This window comes from Muscardinus avellanarius, assembly GCF_963383645.1.
Source record: "Muscardinus avellanarius genome assembly, chromosome: 2".
Lineage (NCBI taxonomy): Eukaryota > Metazoa > Chordata > Mammalia > Rodentia > Gliridae > Muscardinus > Muscardinus avellanarius.
The window spans coordinates 118,501,321-118,521,158 of record NC_137787.1 but is presented as its reverse complement, the minus strand read 5'-3'; the positions used below and the strand labels follow the sequence as shown (position 1 = coordinate 118,521,158).

The window sequence follows — 19,838 nt, the reverse complement described above, 5'->3', positions numbered from 1 at the left end:
AGCTAGAGGCCTTTGTCTCTATTTTAGATCTTTACACCTCATGCCATGTTGTTATAGTCTGCTGCTACACAGAGTTGATCTATTTTCTCTGACTTCTGGAATTATCTGTGGATGGCATAGAGGCTCTTACTTGATTGCCCCTCCTCTCCTGAAAAATCTAGTATCGTTTACTGACTGTATCTTCCACTGTCTGTGCTGAGCTGGCTATTATGTTGTATAGATGTCTCTTTTGTTCTGTTACATTGCCTTAACTCTATAGTAGTTTTTTATTGATTTATTTTCTTGGAGAGGCTTTGAAGCAAAAAATAGCAGATTTACAAAAAGATTTGAAAAAGAAAGACGCAAAATTGTCAAGCACACACAGCCGTCTCAGAAGCCAGATAGAAATGTTAGTGAAAGAGAACACAGACCTCCGGGAAGAGATCAAGGTGATGGAGCGATTCCGACTTGATGCCTGGAGGAAAGCGGAGGCTACACAGAGCAGCCCGGTGGCTGGCCAGTGGGAAACTGTCTCCAAACAAGATGAGCCCCTGGTAGGTGTGGGGACCAGCTGGTTTTGTCAGGTCAGGGGTGGTGATAAACACTCAGGTATTCAAATTCATGAAGACAGAGAAGGTATGGTAGTACACACCTGTAATTCCATTGATCACAGGTTTAAGACTAGCCTCACCAACTTAGTGAGACCTGTGTCAAAATAGATTAGGAGTGTAGGCTGGAGACAGAATGCCCCTGGGCTTAATCCCCAGTACCAACCAACCAAAAAAAAACCAATATGTATATGTATAGTTCATTCCTAGTTAACTAGGTTCACACCTAGTTAACTGTGACAAACAAAAACGAGTGGAGAGGTGCGTTTGATTTTACTCAGTGTTCTGGTGCATAGAGTAACACCCGTATTCAAAATTCTCTTCCACACTTTAGAACACATTTGTTCGATTTCAAAAGAATCACATTTCTTCAGGAACCCAGGTAGAAAAATACAAGAAAAATTATTTGCCAATGCAAGGTAAGAGAGTGCTTTCTTTTAATGAAATACTGCAGAATTTAAAGAACAGTGAATTTATAACCAGCCTAAGAAATAAAACAAAATATAATTGAAATTGTGATTTTATAATTATAAATGTAATTAAAGTTCCTGTGGGTCATAATGGCCTACAGCATTCTATGCTTTTTAAAAAATTTTTACTACATTGTGTCTATAAATCATAAATATCATTTCATATTCTTGCCTTTTTCTCTGCAGTTTGCTTTTTTCTCTTATCATTATAAGACTCAGTCTATAATAACACTTGAAAACTCCAGGTGAAACCAGCCGGGCATGGTTGCATGTGCTTGGAATCCCACCATTTGGGAGGCTGAGACAGGAGGATTGTGGTTCATGGACAGCCTTCGCTACTTAGTGAGGCCCTTTGCAACTCAGACCCTGTTTCAAAATAAAAAATAGGGATGGGGCATAGGTTGGAGGTAGAATGCCCCAAGGCTCCGTCTCCAGTACACAAAAATAAATAAATAAATAAATAAATAAATAAATAAATAAGTAAGTAAGTAAGTAAGTAAGTAAGGATGGGTGCATATCTCAGAGATAGAATGCCTCTAGGTTCAATCCCTAGTTCCAACAAAACAAAACTGCACATGTACATTTTGACAGTTACATAGCAAATCCGTATGATGGCAATACCTAGATGCCAGGAGAGTGGTAGCACTCTCCCACACCCAGAGGCTTTGACTTTTCCTTGCACATCAGCTCCTGCGGCACCATCGTGAGAAAGCATTTCACTAGTTCTGCACTCGCTGCATGGGCCTTTGCAGTCTCAGTCACATTGTGTTCAGTTGTGGTCTGCTGACTCTGCCTAAGAGTGCCTGACATGTGGTCATCCTCTGTGAACAGGCTTACTTCTCTAGTTTTGGGATGCCAAAACAAGGGTGCCAGGAATGTCGTTTCTGGCACACACATTCATTTCTATATGCATATACATTTGTGGGGATGAAATCACCAGAGAACTCATGGGAGTATCTTTTATGCTAATAGTTTTTCTTTTGGCAGTACTGGGGATTGAACCCAGGGGCATTCTATCTCTGAGTGTCTTGAGAAATTGCTGAGGCTGGCCTTGGAAGTACAATAATCGTGTCTTAGCCTCCTAAGTACTGGGATTATAGGTATGCACCTCCTTACCTGCCTGGAATTGTCCCCTTTTTTTGGAGGGGGTGATACTGGGAATGGAACCCAGGGGCATTCTACCTCCAACCTACGCCCCCAGCCCTATTTTTATTCTTTATTTTGAAACAGGATCTCACTGGGTTGCAAAGGGCTTCACTAAGCTGAGGCTGACCATGAACTATGATCCTCCTGTGTCAGCCTCCCAAATGCTGGGATTACAAGCTTGTGTCACCAAGCCTGGATGTCCTTTTCTTTTCTTTTTGAAGTACTGGACATGAAACCCAGGGGCATTCTATAACTTTGAGCTATACCCCCAGCCCTATTTTTTTATTCTTTAGTTTTTAAATTTTATTTATTTATTATTTATTTATTTATTTATTTATTTTTGGTGGTACTGGGTTCCTGGAAACCCTTCTACCTCTGGGCTACACTCCCATACCTATTTTATATTTGAAAACAGGGTCTCTTAAGCCAGTGCACATGGCTGGCTTTGAACCTGCGTGAACCTCCTGTCTTCGCCTCCCAAGTGCGGGGATTATAAGCATGTGCCGCCACGCCCAGCAATTTTTATTTATTTTTTATTTACTTTTTGCAGGTCTGGGGATGAACCCAGGGGCATTTGACCTCAGACCTACACCCCCTGCCCTTTTTTTTTTTTTTTTTTTCAGTACTGGGGATGGAATCCAGGGGCATTCTACCTCTGAGCTACATCTCCAGCCCTGGTTTTTAGTCTTACTTTGAAACAGGGTGTCACTGAATTGTAAAGGGCCTAGGTAGCTGAAGCTGTCCGCAAACCATGATCCTTCTGTCTCAGCCTCTCAAATGCTGGAATTACAAGTGTGCACCACCACACCCAGCTCCCCATTTTTTTATTCTTTACTTTGAAATAGGGTGTCACTGAGTTGTAAAGGGCCTAAGTAGCTGAGGCTGTCTGCGAACCACTGCTGAGAGGAAGTAGGTGGTCTCGAAAAAATTTATTTCCTAGAAGGGAAAGAATCGCTGCAGATAAGTGGCTGCAGAACGGCACCCGTATCTTCGCCCATCTTTTCTGAGATTGATTCGATCGCGAGTGGGTTCACGCCCATTTCAACTGAGCAGTCTGCGTCAAACCACGATCCCCCATCTCCCCTTTTCTTTTGATGTATGAGAGGTTCCTCCTTTTCCTCACAATACATGTGTATTTCAAGTATTTTCTCTCAAGCTGTGGCTTATCTTTATAAGTTTGTGTGTGGTACTGGGGATTGAATCCAAGGGCATTCTACCTCCAAGCCATACTTCCCAGTCCTATTTTGTTTTGTTTTGTTTCTTGGTGGTACTGGGGTTCCTGGAAGCCCTTCTACCTCTGGGCTACACTCCCAGATCTATTTTGTATACTTTTTTATTTGGAAACAGGGTCTCTTAAGCCAGCGCGGCTGGCTTCGAACCTGCATGATCCTCCTGTCTCCACCTCCCAAGCACGGGGATTACAAGCATGTGCCACCACGCCCGGCTCCCAGTCCTATTTTGAAACAGGGTCTCACTAAGTTGCTGAAGCTGGTTGTGAACTGCAATTCTCATGTTTCAGCCTCCCAAATATTAGGATTACAGGTGTGTGTCGCCACACCCAGCAATTCAGGGGCATTCTACTTCTGAGCTACACCCTCAGTTCCATTTTTTATTCCTTATTTTGAAACAGGGATTCACTAAGTAGCTAAGGCTGGCCATGAACCTACCTCAGCCTTCTAAATACTGAGATTATAAGTGTGTGTCCCCATGCCCAGCTCATAAGTGTCTTTTGATGAACCCCGATTCTTATTATTTTTCTTGTGGTACTGAGGATTGAACCTAAGGGTTTTCTACCACTGAGTTACTACCCACAGCCCTTTCTGTTTTGAAACAGTGCCTTTTGATATTACTGCATGCTGGCCTCCAACTATAGGTGTGCGCTACTGGGGCCACCTCCACTTTTTTTTTTTTTTTTTTTTGGTGGTACTGGTAATGGAACCCAGGGGTGCATTCTACCTTTGAGCTACACCTCTAGCCCTGTTTTTTATTCTTTATTTTGAAACAGGGTCTCAGAGTTGCCGAGGGCCTCACTGAGTAGCTGAGGCTGGCTGCGAACTGTGATCCTCCTATCTTTAGCCTCCCAAATGCTGGGCTTAAAGCATGCACTACCACGCCTAGCCCACTTTCTTATTTTAGTGCAGTAGAATTACAGGGTTTTCCTCATGGTAGTGCTTCTAAAGTCTTCCCCTGTCCTGAGGTCATATATCCATATGGATATATCCATATCCATAGCTCCTGCACAACCATACTTAAGCTCCTGCCATGCGGTCTGGCGAGGCGTCTGTTACAGTCCTGTGGACAGTGGTCAGTGCGTGTCCCTGCTCACCTTGCTCTTTTTTATTCAGTTGTTGAAACCGAGGGTTCAAGTTAACATTAGTTCCCAGTGATGTGCAGGGCATGAGCAGAGCTGTGTCTTCTTTTGTTTTATATCCCCCAGTTCTTAATTCTTTATTTTGAAACAGGATCTCACTGAGTTGAGGAGAGCCATTCCACGTAGCTGAGGCTGGCCATGAACCTGTGATCTTCCTGTCTCAGCCTCTAAAGTATTGGGATTACAGGTGTCTCTGGAGGGTTCAGTTAGAGACTATGTGAATTTGTTCCCGCTGTCTACTGTGCTTTGTGCATGTGCCCTGGTGGGTAGGGGGGAGGGAGGATGGCACTGCTGTTACCGCTGGGATCCCAGCTGTCATCTCCAAGCTGGCTGAGCCAGACAGCCATTCTCCTTTCCCACCCTTTTCCCACTGGTCCTGAGGTGAATCCTCCTTATGTTGGTGTTTTCTGAATCCATCAATGCATAGTTTAAACTCGCTGACATTGGCCATTTGAGACCTTAAATCATACATAGATTCCACATGGGCAGGTGAGATTTCTGTCTCCATTGGTGCCACACAGCCTCCTCGCACATCTTACTGCCTCCCACTGACTTTATGTTCTTCTCTAGTGTTCTCTTGTAACATCCAGAATCCTTTGTACTTTTTAACATGTAAGTCAGATTCTGGGACTCAATCAGAAACCTTCAAAGTTGGGATTGTTTACAATATAACCTACTGGTATATAGGAAGATATTAGTATGTCTCTTTATTTCTTAAAATGTACCTCAAATTTACCTTTATTTCTTAAACTTATCTTAAATTTTACACAAGTAGGTGGCATATTTGTATACTGTGTGTGTGTGTGTGTGTGTGTGTGTGTGTGTGTGTGTGTGTGTGGTGTGCTGGAAATGAACACAAGAGCATTCTACCTTTGAGCACATCCCAGCCTGATTTTTTTTTTTTTTTTTTTTTTTTTTTTTTTTTGCAGGTCTGGGGATGGAACCCAGGGGCATTTGACCTCCGAGCTACACCCTCTGCCCCATTTTTAATTTTTTTTATTTTGAAACAGGGCCTCACTAAGTAGCTGAGGCTGTCCACAAACCTGTGATCTTCCTGTCTCTAATACTGGGACTGCAGGTGTGTTCTACCATGCCTGTTGGGTTGGTCATGACCTAAAACATTGAGGATGCAGCCATTTGGCCAGATAGCTCTTGGCTAAATGCCCAGTTATTTGGTCGAGTTCTCTATGTATTCTTGGATGCCTCTTGGATCTGCACCCCACACCAGCCTCTCAACAGCCCTGTGATTGCCTCTGGATCTGTTAGGTTATTTGTGTCCCTGTTTCTTCCTCCTGATTGAACATTCTCTGACAGTGGAAATTGTCTGTCTTCCTTGATCATGAAAATTTAAAAGTACTTGTATAAGGCCGGGCATGGTGGCACATGCTTGTAATTCCAGCATTTAAGAGGCTGAGACCAGAGGATTGCAGTTCACAGCCTCAGCTACTTAGCGAGTCCCCTTGCAACTCAGTGAGACCCTGTTTCAAAAAATATAAAGACTAGCCGGGCGTGGTGGTGCATGCTTATAATCCCCGTGCTTGGGAGGTGGAGACAGGAGGATCGTGCAGGTTTGAAGCCACGCTGGCTTAAGAGATCCTGTTTCCAAATAAAATATAAAATAGGTCTGGAAGTGTATCCTGGAGGCAGAAGGGTTCCATCCCCAGTACCAACGGGGAGGGGGGGGGCTAAATAGATTTGAATTTATATAATAGGGAATTCCTTCAAATTAATAATGGCAAACATTAAGGCTTTTTTGGGGGGAGGACATTGAACCCAAGGGCATTCTGCCTCTTGTGTTCATGTCCAGCAACACACACACACACACACACACACACACACACTCTCTCTCTCTCTCTCTCTCTCTCTCTCTCTCTCTCTCCTCCCTCCCTCCCTCCCTCCCTCCCTCCCTCCCTCTCTCTCTCTCATCGATATTTTGTTTTTATTTGCTGAGACTATCCTCGAACCTTCAATCCTCCTATTTTAGCCTCTCAAGTACTGGGATTACAGGGATTTCATTAAAGGATAAAGGGACAGGGTAAGCCGGGCGTGGTGGCTGCATGCTTGTAATCCCCAAGCTTTGGAGGTAGAGACAGGAGGATCTCACAGGTTCGAAGCCAGCCTCCCTGGCTTAAGAGACCCTGTTTCCAAATAAATCTAAAAATAGGTCTGGGAGTGTAGCCCGGAGGTAGAAGGGTTCCATCCCCAGTACCACCAAAACAAAAAAAAAGGGACAGGGTAGGTGTGGTGGCACACACTGGTCATCCAGCACTTGGGAGGCTGAGACAGTAGGATTGCAGGTTTGAGAAGAGCCTCAGTAAGTAGTAAGACTTTCATCAACCCAGTGAGACCCAGTTTCAAAGTAAAAATAAAATAGGGCTGGGGATGAAGGTTGGAGGTAGAATGAGTATCCCTGGGTTCAGTCCTCCATACCCAAAGAAAAAGGATAAAGGATGGCAATTCACAAAAGGATATGAACTAAGGAAATGTTTGACTATATGAATAAACTTAATTTTTTTGTGTGGTATTGGGGATTGAACCCAAAGGCATTCTACCTCTGAGCTACAACCCCAGCCCCATTTTCATTCTTTATTCTGCAGTCCTCCTATCTCAGCCTCCTAAGTACTGAGATTACAAATGTGCACCACCACACCTGGCAAAGTTTAACATTTTAAACGTATATTAAAACTGACTCTTATATTCTAACAGGGAATCTGTCTCGAAGATCCAAGTCTGTACCTCCTCGTGATTTATGCAGCTCAGATAAGGGACAAGTAAATTTTTAATATTTTTATATATATTTAAATACTGATAACTCAGTCTTGATTTGTATTTGCTAAGTATGTGAACTATATATAAGGGAGGGTTTACTCAACTTTGTAAATATGTCACAAATAATACCAAGTGCTAGACAGACACCTATAAGTTATATTAGAATGTCTTTTAGATTTAAGTATGATTTACTGCTTGAAATGTCTTATCTATAGCCTGCCTTGCCCAGAGAGCTGCTTGAGCCAGTTAACTTCTCAGACCCTGAATATAAAAATGAAAAAGAAGAAAGAGAAGAAGAAATTGAGAGAGAATTCAGTCATCCTGATGGAAAGGTTATAAATGCTTTTTAAAATTAATGAATGCTAGCCAGGCATGATGGTGCACACCTCTGATCCCAGTACTTGGGAGGCTCAGACGGAGGATGGCAGGTTCAAGGCCATCCTCAGCAATTAAACAAGGCTCTCTACAACTTAGTGAGACTGTTTCAAAATAAAAAATACAATAGGGCTGCACATGTAGATCGGATGGAACACCTGAGTTCAATTTGTGTGCCAAAAATAAGTTCTCACTAGTGATTTTAGATTTTTCCTATTTAATTAATCTTTATTTTTGTGGTACTGGGGTTTGAACTCATAGGCATTCTACCTCTGAGCTAGCCCTATTTTTTATATATTTTTTTATATTTTATATATATATATATATATATATATATATATATTTTTTTTTTTTTTTTTTTTTTTTTTTTTTTGCAGGTTTGGGGATGCAACCCAGGGGCATTTGACCTCCAAGCTACACCCCTTGCCCTATTTTTTATTCTTTATTTTGAAACAGGATCTCACTAAATTGCAGAGGGCCTCACTAAGTAGTGGCTGAGGCTGTCCGCAAACCGCGATCCTCCAGTATCAACCTCCCGAATGGTGGGATTACAAGCCTGTGCCACCACGCCCGGCTACCCTATTTTATATTCTTTATTTTGAAACAGTTTCACTATGTTGGGGAGGGCCTAAGTAGCTGAGGCTGTTCGCAAGCCATGATCCTCCTGTCTCAGCCTTCCAATACTGGGATTACAAGCTTGCACCACCATGCCCAGCTCTGTGAATAATCTTATGTCCTTTTAGGTGGAAAAGGTTTATAATGACGGGTTCCGGGTTATACTTTTTCCTAATGGGACTCGAAAAGAAGTGAGTGCAGATGGGAAGAGGATCACTGTCACTTTTTTCAATGGTGATGTGAAGCAGGTCATGCCAGATGAGAGAGTGGTATGTTTGTGGGGGTGGGGGTGGATGGTTCCCTTGCAGCTCACTATCTTGGGAGAACAGCTTTCCTGACCTGAGTCTCTTTAGATCTACTACTATGCTGCTGCCCAGACCACTCACACCACATACCCGGAAGGACTCCAAGTCTTACATTTCTCAAGTGGACAAACAGGTACAAACGTGCCCTTCCCTACCTTTGTTAGATCCTTCTCCTTCTTTAAAAATACATGTATTTATAGTAACATTTTCAAAACAGAAAAACACTTCCCAGATGGAAGAAAAGAAATCACATTTCCTGACCAGACCATTAAACACTTACTAGCTGATGGACAAGAGGAAAGCATCTTCCCAGATGGAACAGTTGTCAGGGTGCAACGGTATGGGGCCTGCAGAATTTGTTACTAGAATCACTAGTCTTTGTAGTTTAACTTCAATTACTTTTTTTTTTTTTTCTTTTGCGGTACTGGGGATGGAACCCAGGGACATTCTACCTCCGAGCAATACCCCAGCCCTATTTTTTATTCTTTATTTTGAAACAGGGTCTCACAATTGCAAAGGGCCTCACTAAGTGGCTGAGACTGGCTTCGAACCTGCACAATCCTCCTGTCTTAGGCTTCCAAATGCTGGGACTGCAAGTGTGTGCCACCACGCCTAGCTTACCAATTGGATTTTTAAGAATCTAAAACATTTGTATAATTATAAGCCATGCAAAATTTCAGTGAGCTTAGAAGTGAACAAAGATAGCAGGCACTCTGGCACACACCTGTAATCCCAATGCCTTGGGAGGCTGAGGCAGGATTGAAATTTAGAGGCTAGCTTAGACAATTTAGTCTCAAAATAAGAACTGAAAGGGCTGGAGTATAGCTCAGTAGTAGAGAACCCTGGGTTTGGCCCCTAGTTCTATACACATACAAAAAGGAGTGAACAAATGTAGTTTACTTTTTTGGTGGTGGTGGTACTGGGAATTGAACCCAAGAGTGTTCTATCTCCAACCTACACTCCTAGCCCTATTTTTTTTTTTTTAATTTGGAAATAGGGTCTTGCTAGATTGATGTGAGCCTCATTGAGTTGCTGAGGCTGATTTTGAGCTGCAATCCTCCCGTCTTAGCCTCCCAAGTACTGGGATTGAAGGTATGTGCCACCATGCCTTGCTCCTGATTTTAAAGCAATTAGCCAGGCGTGATGGTGCATGCTTGTAATCCCAGTAATTGGGAGGCTGAGACAGGAGGATTGCATTTCATGGGCAGCCTTAGCTGCTCAGTGAGGCCCCATTTCAAAATAAAGAATAAAAAATAGGGTTAGGGGTGTTGCTCTGAAGTAGAATGCCCCTGGGTTCCATCCCCAGTACCACAAAAAAGAAAAAAATAAATTCTTCTATTTTAAATTTTTCAGTGATGGCAACAAAGTCATAGAGTTTACTAATGGCCAAAGAGAACTCCATACTGCCCAATTCAAGAGACGTGAATATCCAGATGGCACTGTTAAAACTGTGTATTCAAATGGTCATCAGGAAACTAAGTACACATCTGGTCGAGTACGAGTTAAAGACAAAGATGGTAATGTTCTAATGGACACAGAATTATAATGACCCCCCGTGTCAATAATCATGAAGGAACACTGAATTTCCTGTTTAAAAAACATGCATTTCTTGTAGATTCTGTTATCTAATTTATATATATTGTATGTGTTTGTGTCTAAATGGAATGTTGTTTGGATTCTAAAATAAAAGTTTATCCCATAGCATCTTCACTTTTATATTCTTTAAAATACACAAAAAGCTGGGTGTGGTGGCGCACACTTATAATCCCAGCACTTGGGAGGCTGAGACAGGAGGATTGTGCAGGTTAGAAGCCAGCCTCAGCTACTTAGTGAGGCTTTCAGCAACTTAGTGAGACCCTGTTTGCAAACAAAAATATAAAATAGGTCTGGGACTATACCCCGGGGGTAGAAAGACCCTGGGTTCCATCCCCAGTACCACAAAAAAGTAAATAAAATACACAAAGATCACTTTTATTTATAATTCATTTATTTTTCTACAGTTAGATTAAGGAAAGCATGTTACTTTGTTATAAACTATATGAGTTTTCAGAACAAATGTGCTTTTTTTGTTGGACATGGTTATAAAAATCATGAAGTGCTGGGCATGTGGTGGCATATGCATGCCTGTAATTCCAGTACTTAGGGGCTCAAGACAGGAGAATAGCAGATTTGAGGCCAGCCTCAGCAATTTAGAAAGGCCTTGTTTCACAGCAAAAAATTAACAAAGGGCTGGGGGTAATTGAGAATAGTGGTACACACCTGTAATCCCAGTATTTGGGAATGTGAGGCAGGAGGATCACAGGTTCAAGGACAGCCTCAGTAACTAGTGAGACTCCCATCAACCTAACAAGACCCTGTTTCAAAATAAAAATAAAACAGGGCTGGGGATATAGCTTGAGGGGAGAATGCCCCTGGGTTCAGTTATCTCCCTCCCCACCACACACAAACACAGTGTGAAAAAAACTTTAAAACTTTTCAAAGAGCTGGGTGTGGTGATACATATATAATCCCAGTACTGGGAGAATCTTAGGTTTGAGACCAGCCTTGGCAATTTAGCAAGACCTTGTTTCAGAATAAAAAAAAAAGGCCTGGAGATACAGCTCAGAAGTAGAATGCCTCTGGGTTTAATCTCACACATCCAAACTAATCACACACCCCCAAACTAGGTGTGTGCGCGCACACGCACACGCACACACACACCCATCCATACAAACTAGGAGCTGAAACTGGTGGGGCATGCCTATCATCCCAGTACTTGGGAGGCTGAGACAGGAGGATTGCAGGTTTGAGGACTGCCTCAGCAAGTAGTAGAACTTTCAGGAACCTAGGGAGACACTTTCAAAAACAAATAGGTCTGGGAATGTAGCTCAGAGCTAGAATACCCCAGGGTTCCATCTTCAGTACCAAAACAACAGAAAACCAGACAGCCTGGTGTGGGGCACATACCCGTAATCTCAGTACTTGGGAGATTGAAGCAGGAGAATCAGGTTCAAGACCAGCCTAAGCAAATTAGACTCTTAGCAACCAACCAAAACCCTGGCAGTTCGAGGGCCCCAGGGGCCCCAAACTCCCAGCAGCCAGAGGTGATTAGCCAAGCATGTTTGAGAACTCTAGGCAAATAAGAAAGCCCAAGTCCCAGAAGCAGCTCCAGCGGCGTGGGATTCACAGGGTCCTAATGCCGCCAGACTAGTTTCCAACCAACTAGGCTGTTACTGGCCCCCTATAGAAGATACCTATTTATGGCTCGCTCTGATTTATTGGCAGTTTTAGGCTTCTATCCCTACCTAGCTAATACAACAGGCTGTGGCAGAATATTAGTAACAGGGACCACCCATTTTGGGTCACTGAAAAATATTCTGAAAAATACAGTGTTTTATTAGCTGGTAGCATTACCTCATCCAGAGGGAGAAAGGAGAGGATGGGATTAAAAGAGACAGGGTCTGGGGCAGCTCAGACTCACACTCTTACATCCCATCTTGGCTGAGCCCTGAGGGGCCGCCTTCAGGAATGCTCACACACACACACACACACACACACACACACACACACACACACGTGCTTGGCTGGATTCGCCCCCGGCTGAGCTCTTAGCTTTAGGGAATGCAGGGAATCTCATCCTGACAGAGAAAGGCCACGCAGCTCAATTGGACAGGGAAATATGGAGCAAGGGGAAAGGGTGGCAAAGCCCCTTCCCATTTATTTTTTTATTTTTTTATTTTTTTTAAATTTTGTTCTGTGCTTTGTATTTTGGTGAATTCGTTTTAACCCCCCCTCCCCCATGCCACTCCTGAATGGCATGGGACTGTAACTGTCTTCTGTAGAAATACTCTTTTTTTTTTTTAGCATTTTTTATTAATTTTTTAAATTGGTGTATTGTAGTCATATATCAATGACATTGGAGTACAAGACTTGAGAGGATATACAAGCACACATCATCCAATTAGCCCTCATCCAGCCCCCATCCCATTCCCTCCCCCTCCCTTCATCCCACCCTTCTTTGGTGATTTACTTTGATACATTTGTTTATATACCTCCTGCGTTTTAAAGAGGCTCCGTTCTCCAGTATTACATACCCTCTGATTGGTCACATTAGTTGCTTCACTATAGGGCCCTTTCTATAGCTCAACCTCTTCCTGTTGCCCTTTTCCTCCTAGTGATTGCTGATTAAGAGAAGCATCTGATTTATATTTTCTGCGATATTTCTCTGTGCATGCTGCGTTGCAAGTACAGATCCCACTCTTGATGGTCCCAGTAGTGGCCTGGCTACTCAGTGGACTGATCCAGACCTCGCTGGCTCAAGCAGCGGCCTTGCCTCATGGGAGGCCCCAGTTCTGGTCTCGCTGGCCCCTGCACCGGTCTAACCCCTAAGCTGGCTTTGGTTCCGGCCTTGGAGGCCGCAGGAGTGAACTTGCTTCACACCAGGCTCCAATGCTGGCCATTGTCCCCTGCACCGGCCTAACCCCTTGGCAGGATTCCAATCCCGGCCTCGGAGGCCCTAGCACCGGCCTAGCCTTACGGCAGGCTCCAATGCCAGCCTCGTTGTTCCCAGCACCGGCCTAACCCCTCGGCAGGTTCCGTTCCCAGCCTAGGAGGCTCCAGCACTGGCCATGTCTCACGGCAGGCTCCGATGCTGGCCTCGCCTCACGGCAGGCTCCGATACCAACCTGGCTGGCCCCAGCACTGGTCTAGCCCTTCGGCAGGCTCTTATCCTGGCCTCGGAGGCCCCAGTACCGGCCTTGCCTCACGGCAGGCTCCGATGCCGGCCTCGCTGGCCCCAGCACCGGCCTAACCCCTCGGCAGGCTCCAATCCCGGCCTCGGAGGTCCCAGTACCGGCCTTGCCTCACGGCAGGCTCCGATGCCAGCCTCGCTGGCCCCAGCACTGGCCTAACCCCTCGGCAGGCTCTTATCCTGGCCTCGGAGGTCCCAGTACCGGCCTTGCCTCAAGGCAGGCTCCAATCCCGGCCTCGGAGGCCTCAGCACCGGCCTTGCCTCACGGCAGGCTCCAATACTGGCCTCGCTGGCCCCAGCATCGGCCTCACCCCTCGGCAGGCTCCAATCCCGGCCTCGGAGGCCCCAGTACTGGCCTTGCCTCATGGTAGGCTCCGGTGCCGGCTTCGCTGGCCCCAGCACCGGCCCAACCCCTCAGCAGGCTCTGATCCTGGCCTCAGAGGCCCCAGCACTGGCCATGCCTCACGGCAGGCTCCGATGCTGGCCTCGCTGGCCCCAGCACCGGCCTAACCCCTCGACAGGCTCTTATCCTGGCCTCGGAGGCCCCAGTACCGGCCTTGCCTTATGGCAGGCTCCGATGCCGGCCTCGCAGCCCCAGAACTGGCCTAACCCATCGGCCGGCTCCGATACTGGCCTTGGAGGTCCCAGCACCAGCCATGCCTCACGGCAGGCTGCGATGCCGGCCTCACTGGCTCCATCACTGGCCTAACCCCTCAGCAGGCTCTTATCCTGGCCTCGGAGGCCCCAGTATCGGCCTTGCCTCATGGCAGGCTCCGATGCCGGCCTCGCTGGCCCCAGCACCAGCCTAACCCTTCGGCAGGCTCTTATCCTGGCCTCGGAGGCCCCAGTACCGGCCTTGCCTCAAGGCAGGTTCCAATGCCGGCCTCCGATCCCGGCCTTGGAGGCCCCAGCATTGGTCATGCCTCACGGCAGGCTCTGATGCCGGCCTCGCTGGCCCCAGCACCGGCCTAACCCCTCGGCAGGTTCCGTTCCCGGCCTAGGAGGCCCCAGCACTGGCCATGTCTCACGGCAGGCTCCAATGCTGGCCTCGCCTCACGGCAGGCTCCGATGCCGGCCTCGCTGGCCCCAGCACCGGTCTAGCCCTTCGGCAGGCTCTTATCCTGGCCTCGGAGGCCCCAGTACCGGCCTTGCCTCACGGCAGGCTCCGATGCCGGCCTCGCTGGCCCCAGCACCGGCCTAACCCCTCGGCAGGCTCTTATCCTGGCCTCGGAGGCCCCAGTACCGGCCTTGCCTCATGGCAGGCTCCGGTGCCGGCCTCGCTGGCACCAGCACTGGCCTAACCCCTCAGCAGGCTCCGATCCTGGCCTCGGAGGCCCCAGCACCGGCCATGCCTCATGGCAGGCTCCGATGCCAGCCTTGCTGGCCCCAGCACCGGCCTAACCCCTCGGCAGGCTCTTATCCTGGCCTCGGAGGCCCCAGTACCGGCCTTGCCTTATGGAAGGCTCCGAAGCTGGCCTCGGAGGCCCCAGCACCGGCCTTGCCTTATGGAAGGCTCCGAAGCTGGCCTCGCTGGCCCCAGCACCGGCCTAACCCCTCGGCAGGCTCTTATCCTGGCCTCGGAGGCCCCAGTACCGGCCTTGCCTCATGGCAGGCTCTGATGCCGGCCTCACTGGCCCCAGCACTGGCCTAACCCCTCAGCAGGCTCCGGTCCTGTCCTTGGAGGCCCCAGCACCGGCCTTGCCTCACGGCATGCTCCGATGCCGGCCTCGCTGACCCCAGCACCGGCCTAACCCCTCGGCAGGCTATTATCCTGGTCTCGGAGGCCCCAGTACCGGCCTTGCCTCACGGCAGGCTCCGATGCCGGCCTCGCTGGCCCCAGCACCGGCCTAACCCCTCAGCAGGTTCCGGACCCGACCTCGGAGGCCCCAGCACAAGCCTTGCCTCATGGCAGGCTCCAATGCCGGCCTCGCTGGCCCCAGCATCGGTCTAACCCCTCGGCAGGTTCCAATCCCAGCCACGGAGGCCTCAGTAGTGGCCTTGCCTCACAGCAAGCTCCGGTGTCGGCCACTGGCCCCGGCGCCCGCCTAACCCTTCAGCAGGTTCCGATCACTGTCTCTGTGGTTATTATTTCAAAGGTTCCAGGTGTAATGTATCAGATCTCTGCCTCCCCTGAGTATTGGCCACTGGCATTGCCACTGCCTCCACCGTTTCAAATCCTTCCCAGGCTCTTTTTCCACTCTGAATGTTGTCCAGTGTTCCTAAGCATGTGTGATGGTAGCATTTGACATTTGGTGTAATTTCTCCAAAAAAATAAAGTTGGTAGGATCCGGTTTCTGCTTCTCCTGAATACAAGTCTTCACCACCGTCGCAGAGAACTCTTTCAACACCGCATTTCTCCTTGGTCTCCGCTAAACTCTCTCCTTACAGGTGATGTCTGAGATTCTTAACAATATAGAGAAATAGCAGTCCTCTTTCATGGCGAATTTTTCCATAAGTTCCAGTGCATTTAGATAAGTTTTGTCTGCATCTCCAGTGTCCTGGCATCCATAACGGCTTTCTTACCTCCTCTCCGATATTTTTCTTTATCTTTTTCTGTTCTGGGCCCGGTTTCTCCAGGGGTCTGGCGTGCTACTCGCAGTTCGGCCCGGGGCCCAGGGTCCCGCGACCTGGGCCCCATCTTGCGTGCCCTGCGCACGACCCCCGCCCAGAACCCAGCGTCTTACTGGGCCCGGTTTCTCCAGGGGTCTGGCGTGCTACTCGCAGTTCGGCCCGGGGCCCAGGGTCCCGCGACCCGGGCCCCATCTGGCGTGCCCCGCGCATGACCCCTGCCCAGAACCCAGCCGCCCCTTCCCATTTAAAACCCTCCCAGTGGGCAGCAAACTGGTGGGAAGTGAGGCCACCCTCATGAGGCACACACACACACACACACACACACACACACACACACACACACAGGGTGCAGCAAAAAAGGGTAACCTTCTGGGCACAAAATACCTCTCTCTGTCTTAGATGAAATTCCAGCAATATCCTAAATGCTAAGGTAATTGGTTTTAGATTGGGAAGCTCTGGGAAGGGGGGTGACCTTGCCCAGACAGGCCACTAAAACCCCACCCTTTCTCTCAGATGGGATCCCATCAATCCAAAGTGGAAGCCAGATCTTCACTAGCGTGGGTCCTCCAAAATTGGAAAAAAAAAATTGACACCAAAATGCTAAGGAAGAAAGATCTCATATTTCTCTGCACCCAAGTGTGGCCACAGTACATGCTTGGGGAACAGAGAAATCTGGTCCCTTCAGGGAAGTCTAAATTGTAATACCATATGGCAATTAAAAAGGAGGAAAAATGGATAGAAGTAGCTTATCTGTAGCTGTTCTTTAACCTCTGAGACCACCCAGATTTCTTTAATGATTGCAGGGTTGAGACAATTGTAGCCTTGGCTAAAACAAAATCTAAAGACCAATTAGAGCCAAAACAACAATATGCCAAACTGCTCCATCAGCCACTCTCACTAGAATACATGCTGGAACAATTAGTGCAGGCTGCTAACTCTGTCTGGTATAGTGGAGATTAAAAAAGAGAAAAACAGGAGGAAAAATGCCATGAGGAAATCCTGGTGACCATGTGTCTAAATGCCAATTCCACCAAAACCCAGGTACAGATGCATGCTGACCCCATAAAAACCAAGGCTCAGATCTGCTTCAGGTGTGGAAAGGCAGGGCATTTCAAAAGCCATTGCCCACACCGGGCATGGTGACACACACTTGTAATCCCCGCACTTGGGAGGCAGAGACAGGAAGATTGCGTAGGTTCGAAGCTAGCCGTGCTGGCTTCAGAGACCCTGTTTCCAAATAAAAAGTATAAAATAGGTCTAGAAGTATGGCCCAGAGGTAGAAGGGCTCCCAGGAACCCCAGTACCACACACATACAAAAAAAAGCCTTACCCTTGCATGGGGGACCACTGGAAATCTGGTTGTCCCCAGGTCCAAAGGGGCCTGGGGTCATCAGCACCAGACCCCCAATGATGGGCCCCAGGGCTGCCTTTCCAGGCTTCCACCACCTGGATAAACAGAGAGAAACCTTGGTAACTTTAATGGGGGCTCACAAACTGTCTGGTTACTAGTGGAGACAGGTGCCTGGTTCTCTGCCTCATGATATTCTCCTGGTCCAAGATCCTCTCTTAAAGTAACAGTTCAGGGCATCTCCAGCAAGCCCTTAAAACATTTTTTTCCCTTAATATTTCAGCCTGCTTCTGGGGTGACCTAGATTCCAGCTCTTATGTTAAAAAGGAGATATAGTGTCAGGAAACCAACTGTTCTTTTTTGTTGGGGTCACTAAAGTTACTGCTCAAAGTATTTTTTTTTAATTTCAATTGGTCTTAGCTAAAATGGTAACTTCTAAAAAGCTGTCCAATTAGACCTCTATGAGATGTGATTAAATAGTGATTTTTTCCTTGACAAAATGTTTTAAGACACTAGTGAAGTTTATTTAATGTTGTGTATTTCTGTGGTAGTCTATAAGATAGTTATTAAGTTGTATGATCAAATGTGATATGCATTGTCTTTAACTTTATTCCTTTTGCAAAATTAAGGTTTTAAGGTGTTAGTGATACTTACCTAATGTCTTACATGGGAAAATGTAAAATGCAATGCTTTAAATTGTTCTTAACTTCATAAGGTTTAAAGTAACACTTAAGTCTTTTAAATGGGTTTTTAAATTGTTGATATATGAACAACATTATAAAATGGTACTATAAAAAATAAATAGGGCAGGAGGTATAGCTCAGAGGTTGAATGCCCCTGGGTTCCATCCCCAGACCTACACACACACAAAAAAAAAATGGCATTGCTTTTTTTATTAGCTTGTATGTGAAAACAAAAGACAGATTCATAAAGAGAGTGTGTTGGTATAAAGTTTTTTGTAACAAAAGGAAATTTTGTGAAATTAAGAAAGCATGTTGTAAGGTTTATCCTAAGAGTGTCCCAAATGGGAAAGAAAAGACCAGGATAGAAAAATTAGAAGGTTACAGCAAGTTGTAAAGTGTTTGTGGTATGTTTGTTTGCATATGAAGATGGGTTATTAAAAGAAAGTAGGTTTCTAATAAGCCTACCACTTGTATATTCCCAAGAGGAAAGTGCTAGAGTTCAGCAGCAGGGGTGTACTAGGGATAGTAGAGGTTAGAAGATTACTTCTGGCAATGAAATCTGGAGACCCCCAATGTCTGTAATAATTCTTTAAAACTGGCTTCAAGGCTTCAAGGTTGTTTACCGGAGAAGTTACAGGAGACTATGAGTTGTATCATACAAAGATGTGAAATTTAACTTGTTAAGTCCACCAGGCAAGTAATTTAGAGACACATGTCCAGGTGAAGAGTGCAACTTGGTTTCATTCACATGCCAGGGGGAACTTTTAGATCTTTTTTGACTGGGACATACTCCTAGATAACACTGTGTTACCCAATTGACAGCTTATCAGCAAGTTTTAAGTAAACTCCACACAGTGCCAGAGCGGAAGGGAGAACTTTTGTTTTTTCCAGGTGACATGGTACTAGTCAAATCATCTGAAATCTTTATTCAAATTACCCCAAAGCCTATTTCAGATCTTCACAGTACTAATTTCTGGATTCACATGGTGCAAAATAAACTAAATACAGCCCACTTTTGTGTGTTTCAGCCTAAGTAAGCAAAACAGGTTTTAACTTCTCACTTAAGTGCTATTTTTAGGTTTTCCTGGTTAACCTGTATTGTGAGTGTCGTCTCATAGGCTTGAAGCTGTAAGAGTCAGATGGTGGTATGAGCAGACCCAAAGAGGAACATCTATCAAAAAGCCCTTTGGATAGCCATAGAGACATACTCGCCCATCTGACTCCCTCACCACCACCCTACATGAATGTTACCCTAAAGCTGGGGCCCCCAGTTCATCCCTGTTCAGCTAGAAGCAGTTAATGACTGAGTAGGTGGCCTTATTCCTTTGCTAAGGGTTACATGCATGTAGTGAAAATGGGGGGAAACATGGATGGGAACTGAGCTCATGTTAACTGTTAATAAGAATTATATAGCCAGATATGGTGGTACACTCTTGTGATCCCAGCATTTGGGAGGCTGAGACAGGAGGATCGTGGTTCGCGGACAGCCTCAGCTACTTAGTGAGGCACTCCATAACTTAATGAGACCCTGTTTCAAAATAAAGAATAAAAAACAGGGCAGGGGGTGTAGTTCAGAGGTCGAATGCCCCTGAGTTCCATCCCCAGACCCGCAAAAAAAAAAAAAAAAAAAGAATTATAAAAGTCAAAATATATTTTCTTTATTTACCTTTGGCCTGACAGGCGTCAGGAAGTTACTAGACAGAGGAGGGAATGTACCAGTATTGGGAATGGCCTAGGAAGATTTGAGAAAGCTCTGATTATTAATAAATATTTTTCAAAAATTGGGTGAGGGGCAGATCTGTGAAAGGACTTGGTTTCTGCCAAGAATCAGGCAACTATTCTAATGTAAATTAACCTAGCTAAAGGTAA

The 19,838-nt window shown here is 46.2% G+C and overlaps 1 protein-coding gene across 1 annotated transcript in view; it reads left to right on the top strand.

Moving 5' to 3' along the window:
* The window catches only part of CPAP (centrosome assembly and centriole elongation protein), a gene marked incomplete at both ends in the record, with an annotated part of 32,934 nt that extends 22,750 nt beyond the window's left edge, over nucleotides 1–10,184 (top strand). Inside the window, 8 exons of the mRNA XM_080689413.1 lie at nucleotides 291–533; nucleotides 922–1,006; nucleotides 7,281–7,345; nucleotides 7,559–7,675; nucleotides 8,462–8,602; nucleotides 8,687–8,771; nucleotides 8,856–8,976; nucleotides 9,992–10,184. Coding sequence (XP_080545539.1) covers nucleotides 291–533; nucleotides 922–1,006; nucleotides 7,281–7,345; nucleotides 7,559–7,675; nucleotides 8,462–8,602; nucleotides 8,687–8,771; nucleotides 8,856–8,976; nucleotides 9,992–10,184 — 1,050 coding nt within the window. The remainder of the gene's footprint in view (nucleotides 1–290; nucleotides 534–921; nucleotides 1,007–7,280; nucleotides 7,346–7,558; nucleotides 7,676–8,461; nucleotides 8,603–8,686; nucleotides 8,772–8,855; nucleotides 8,977–9,991) is intronic.
* Nucleotides 10,185–19,838: the final 9,654 nt, after the last annotated feature.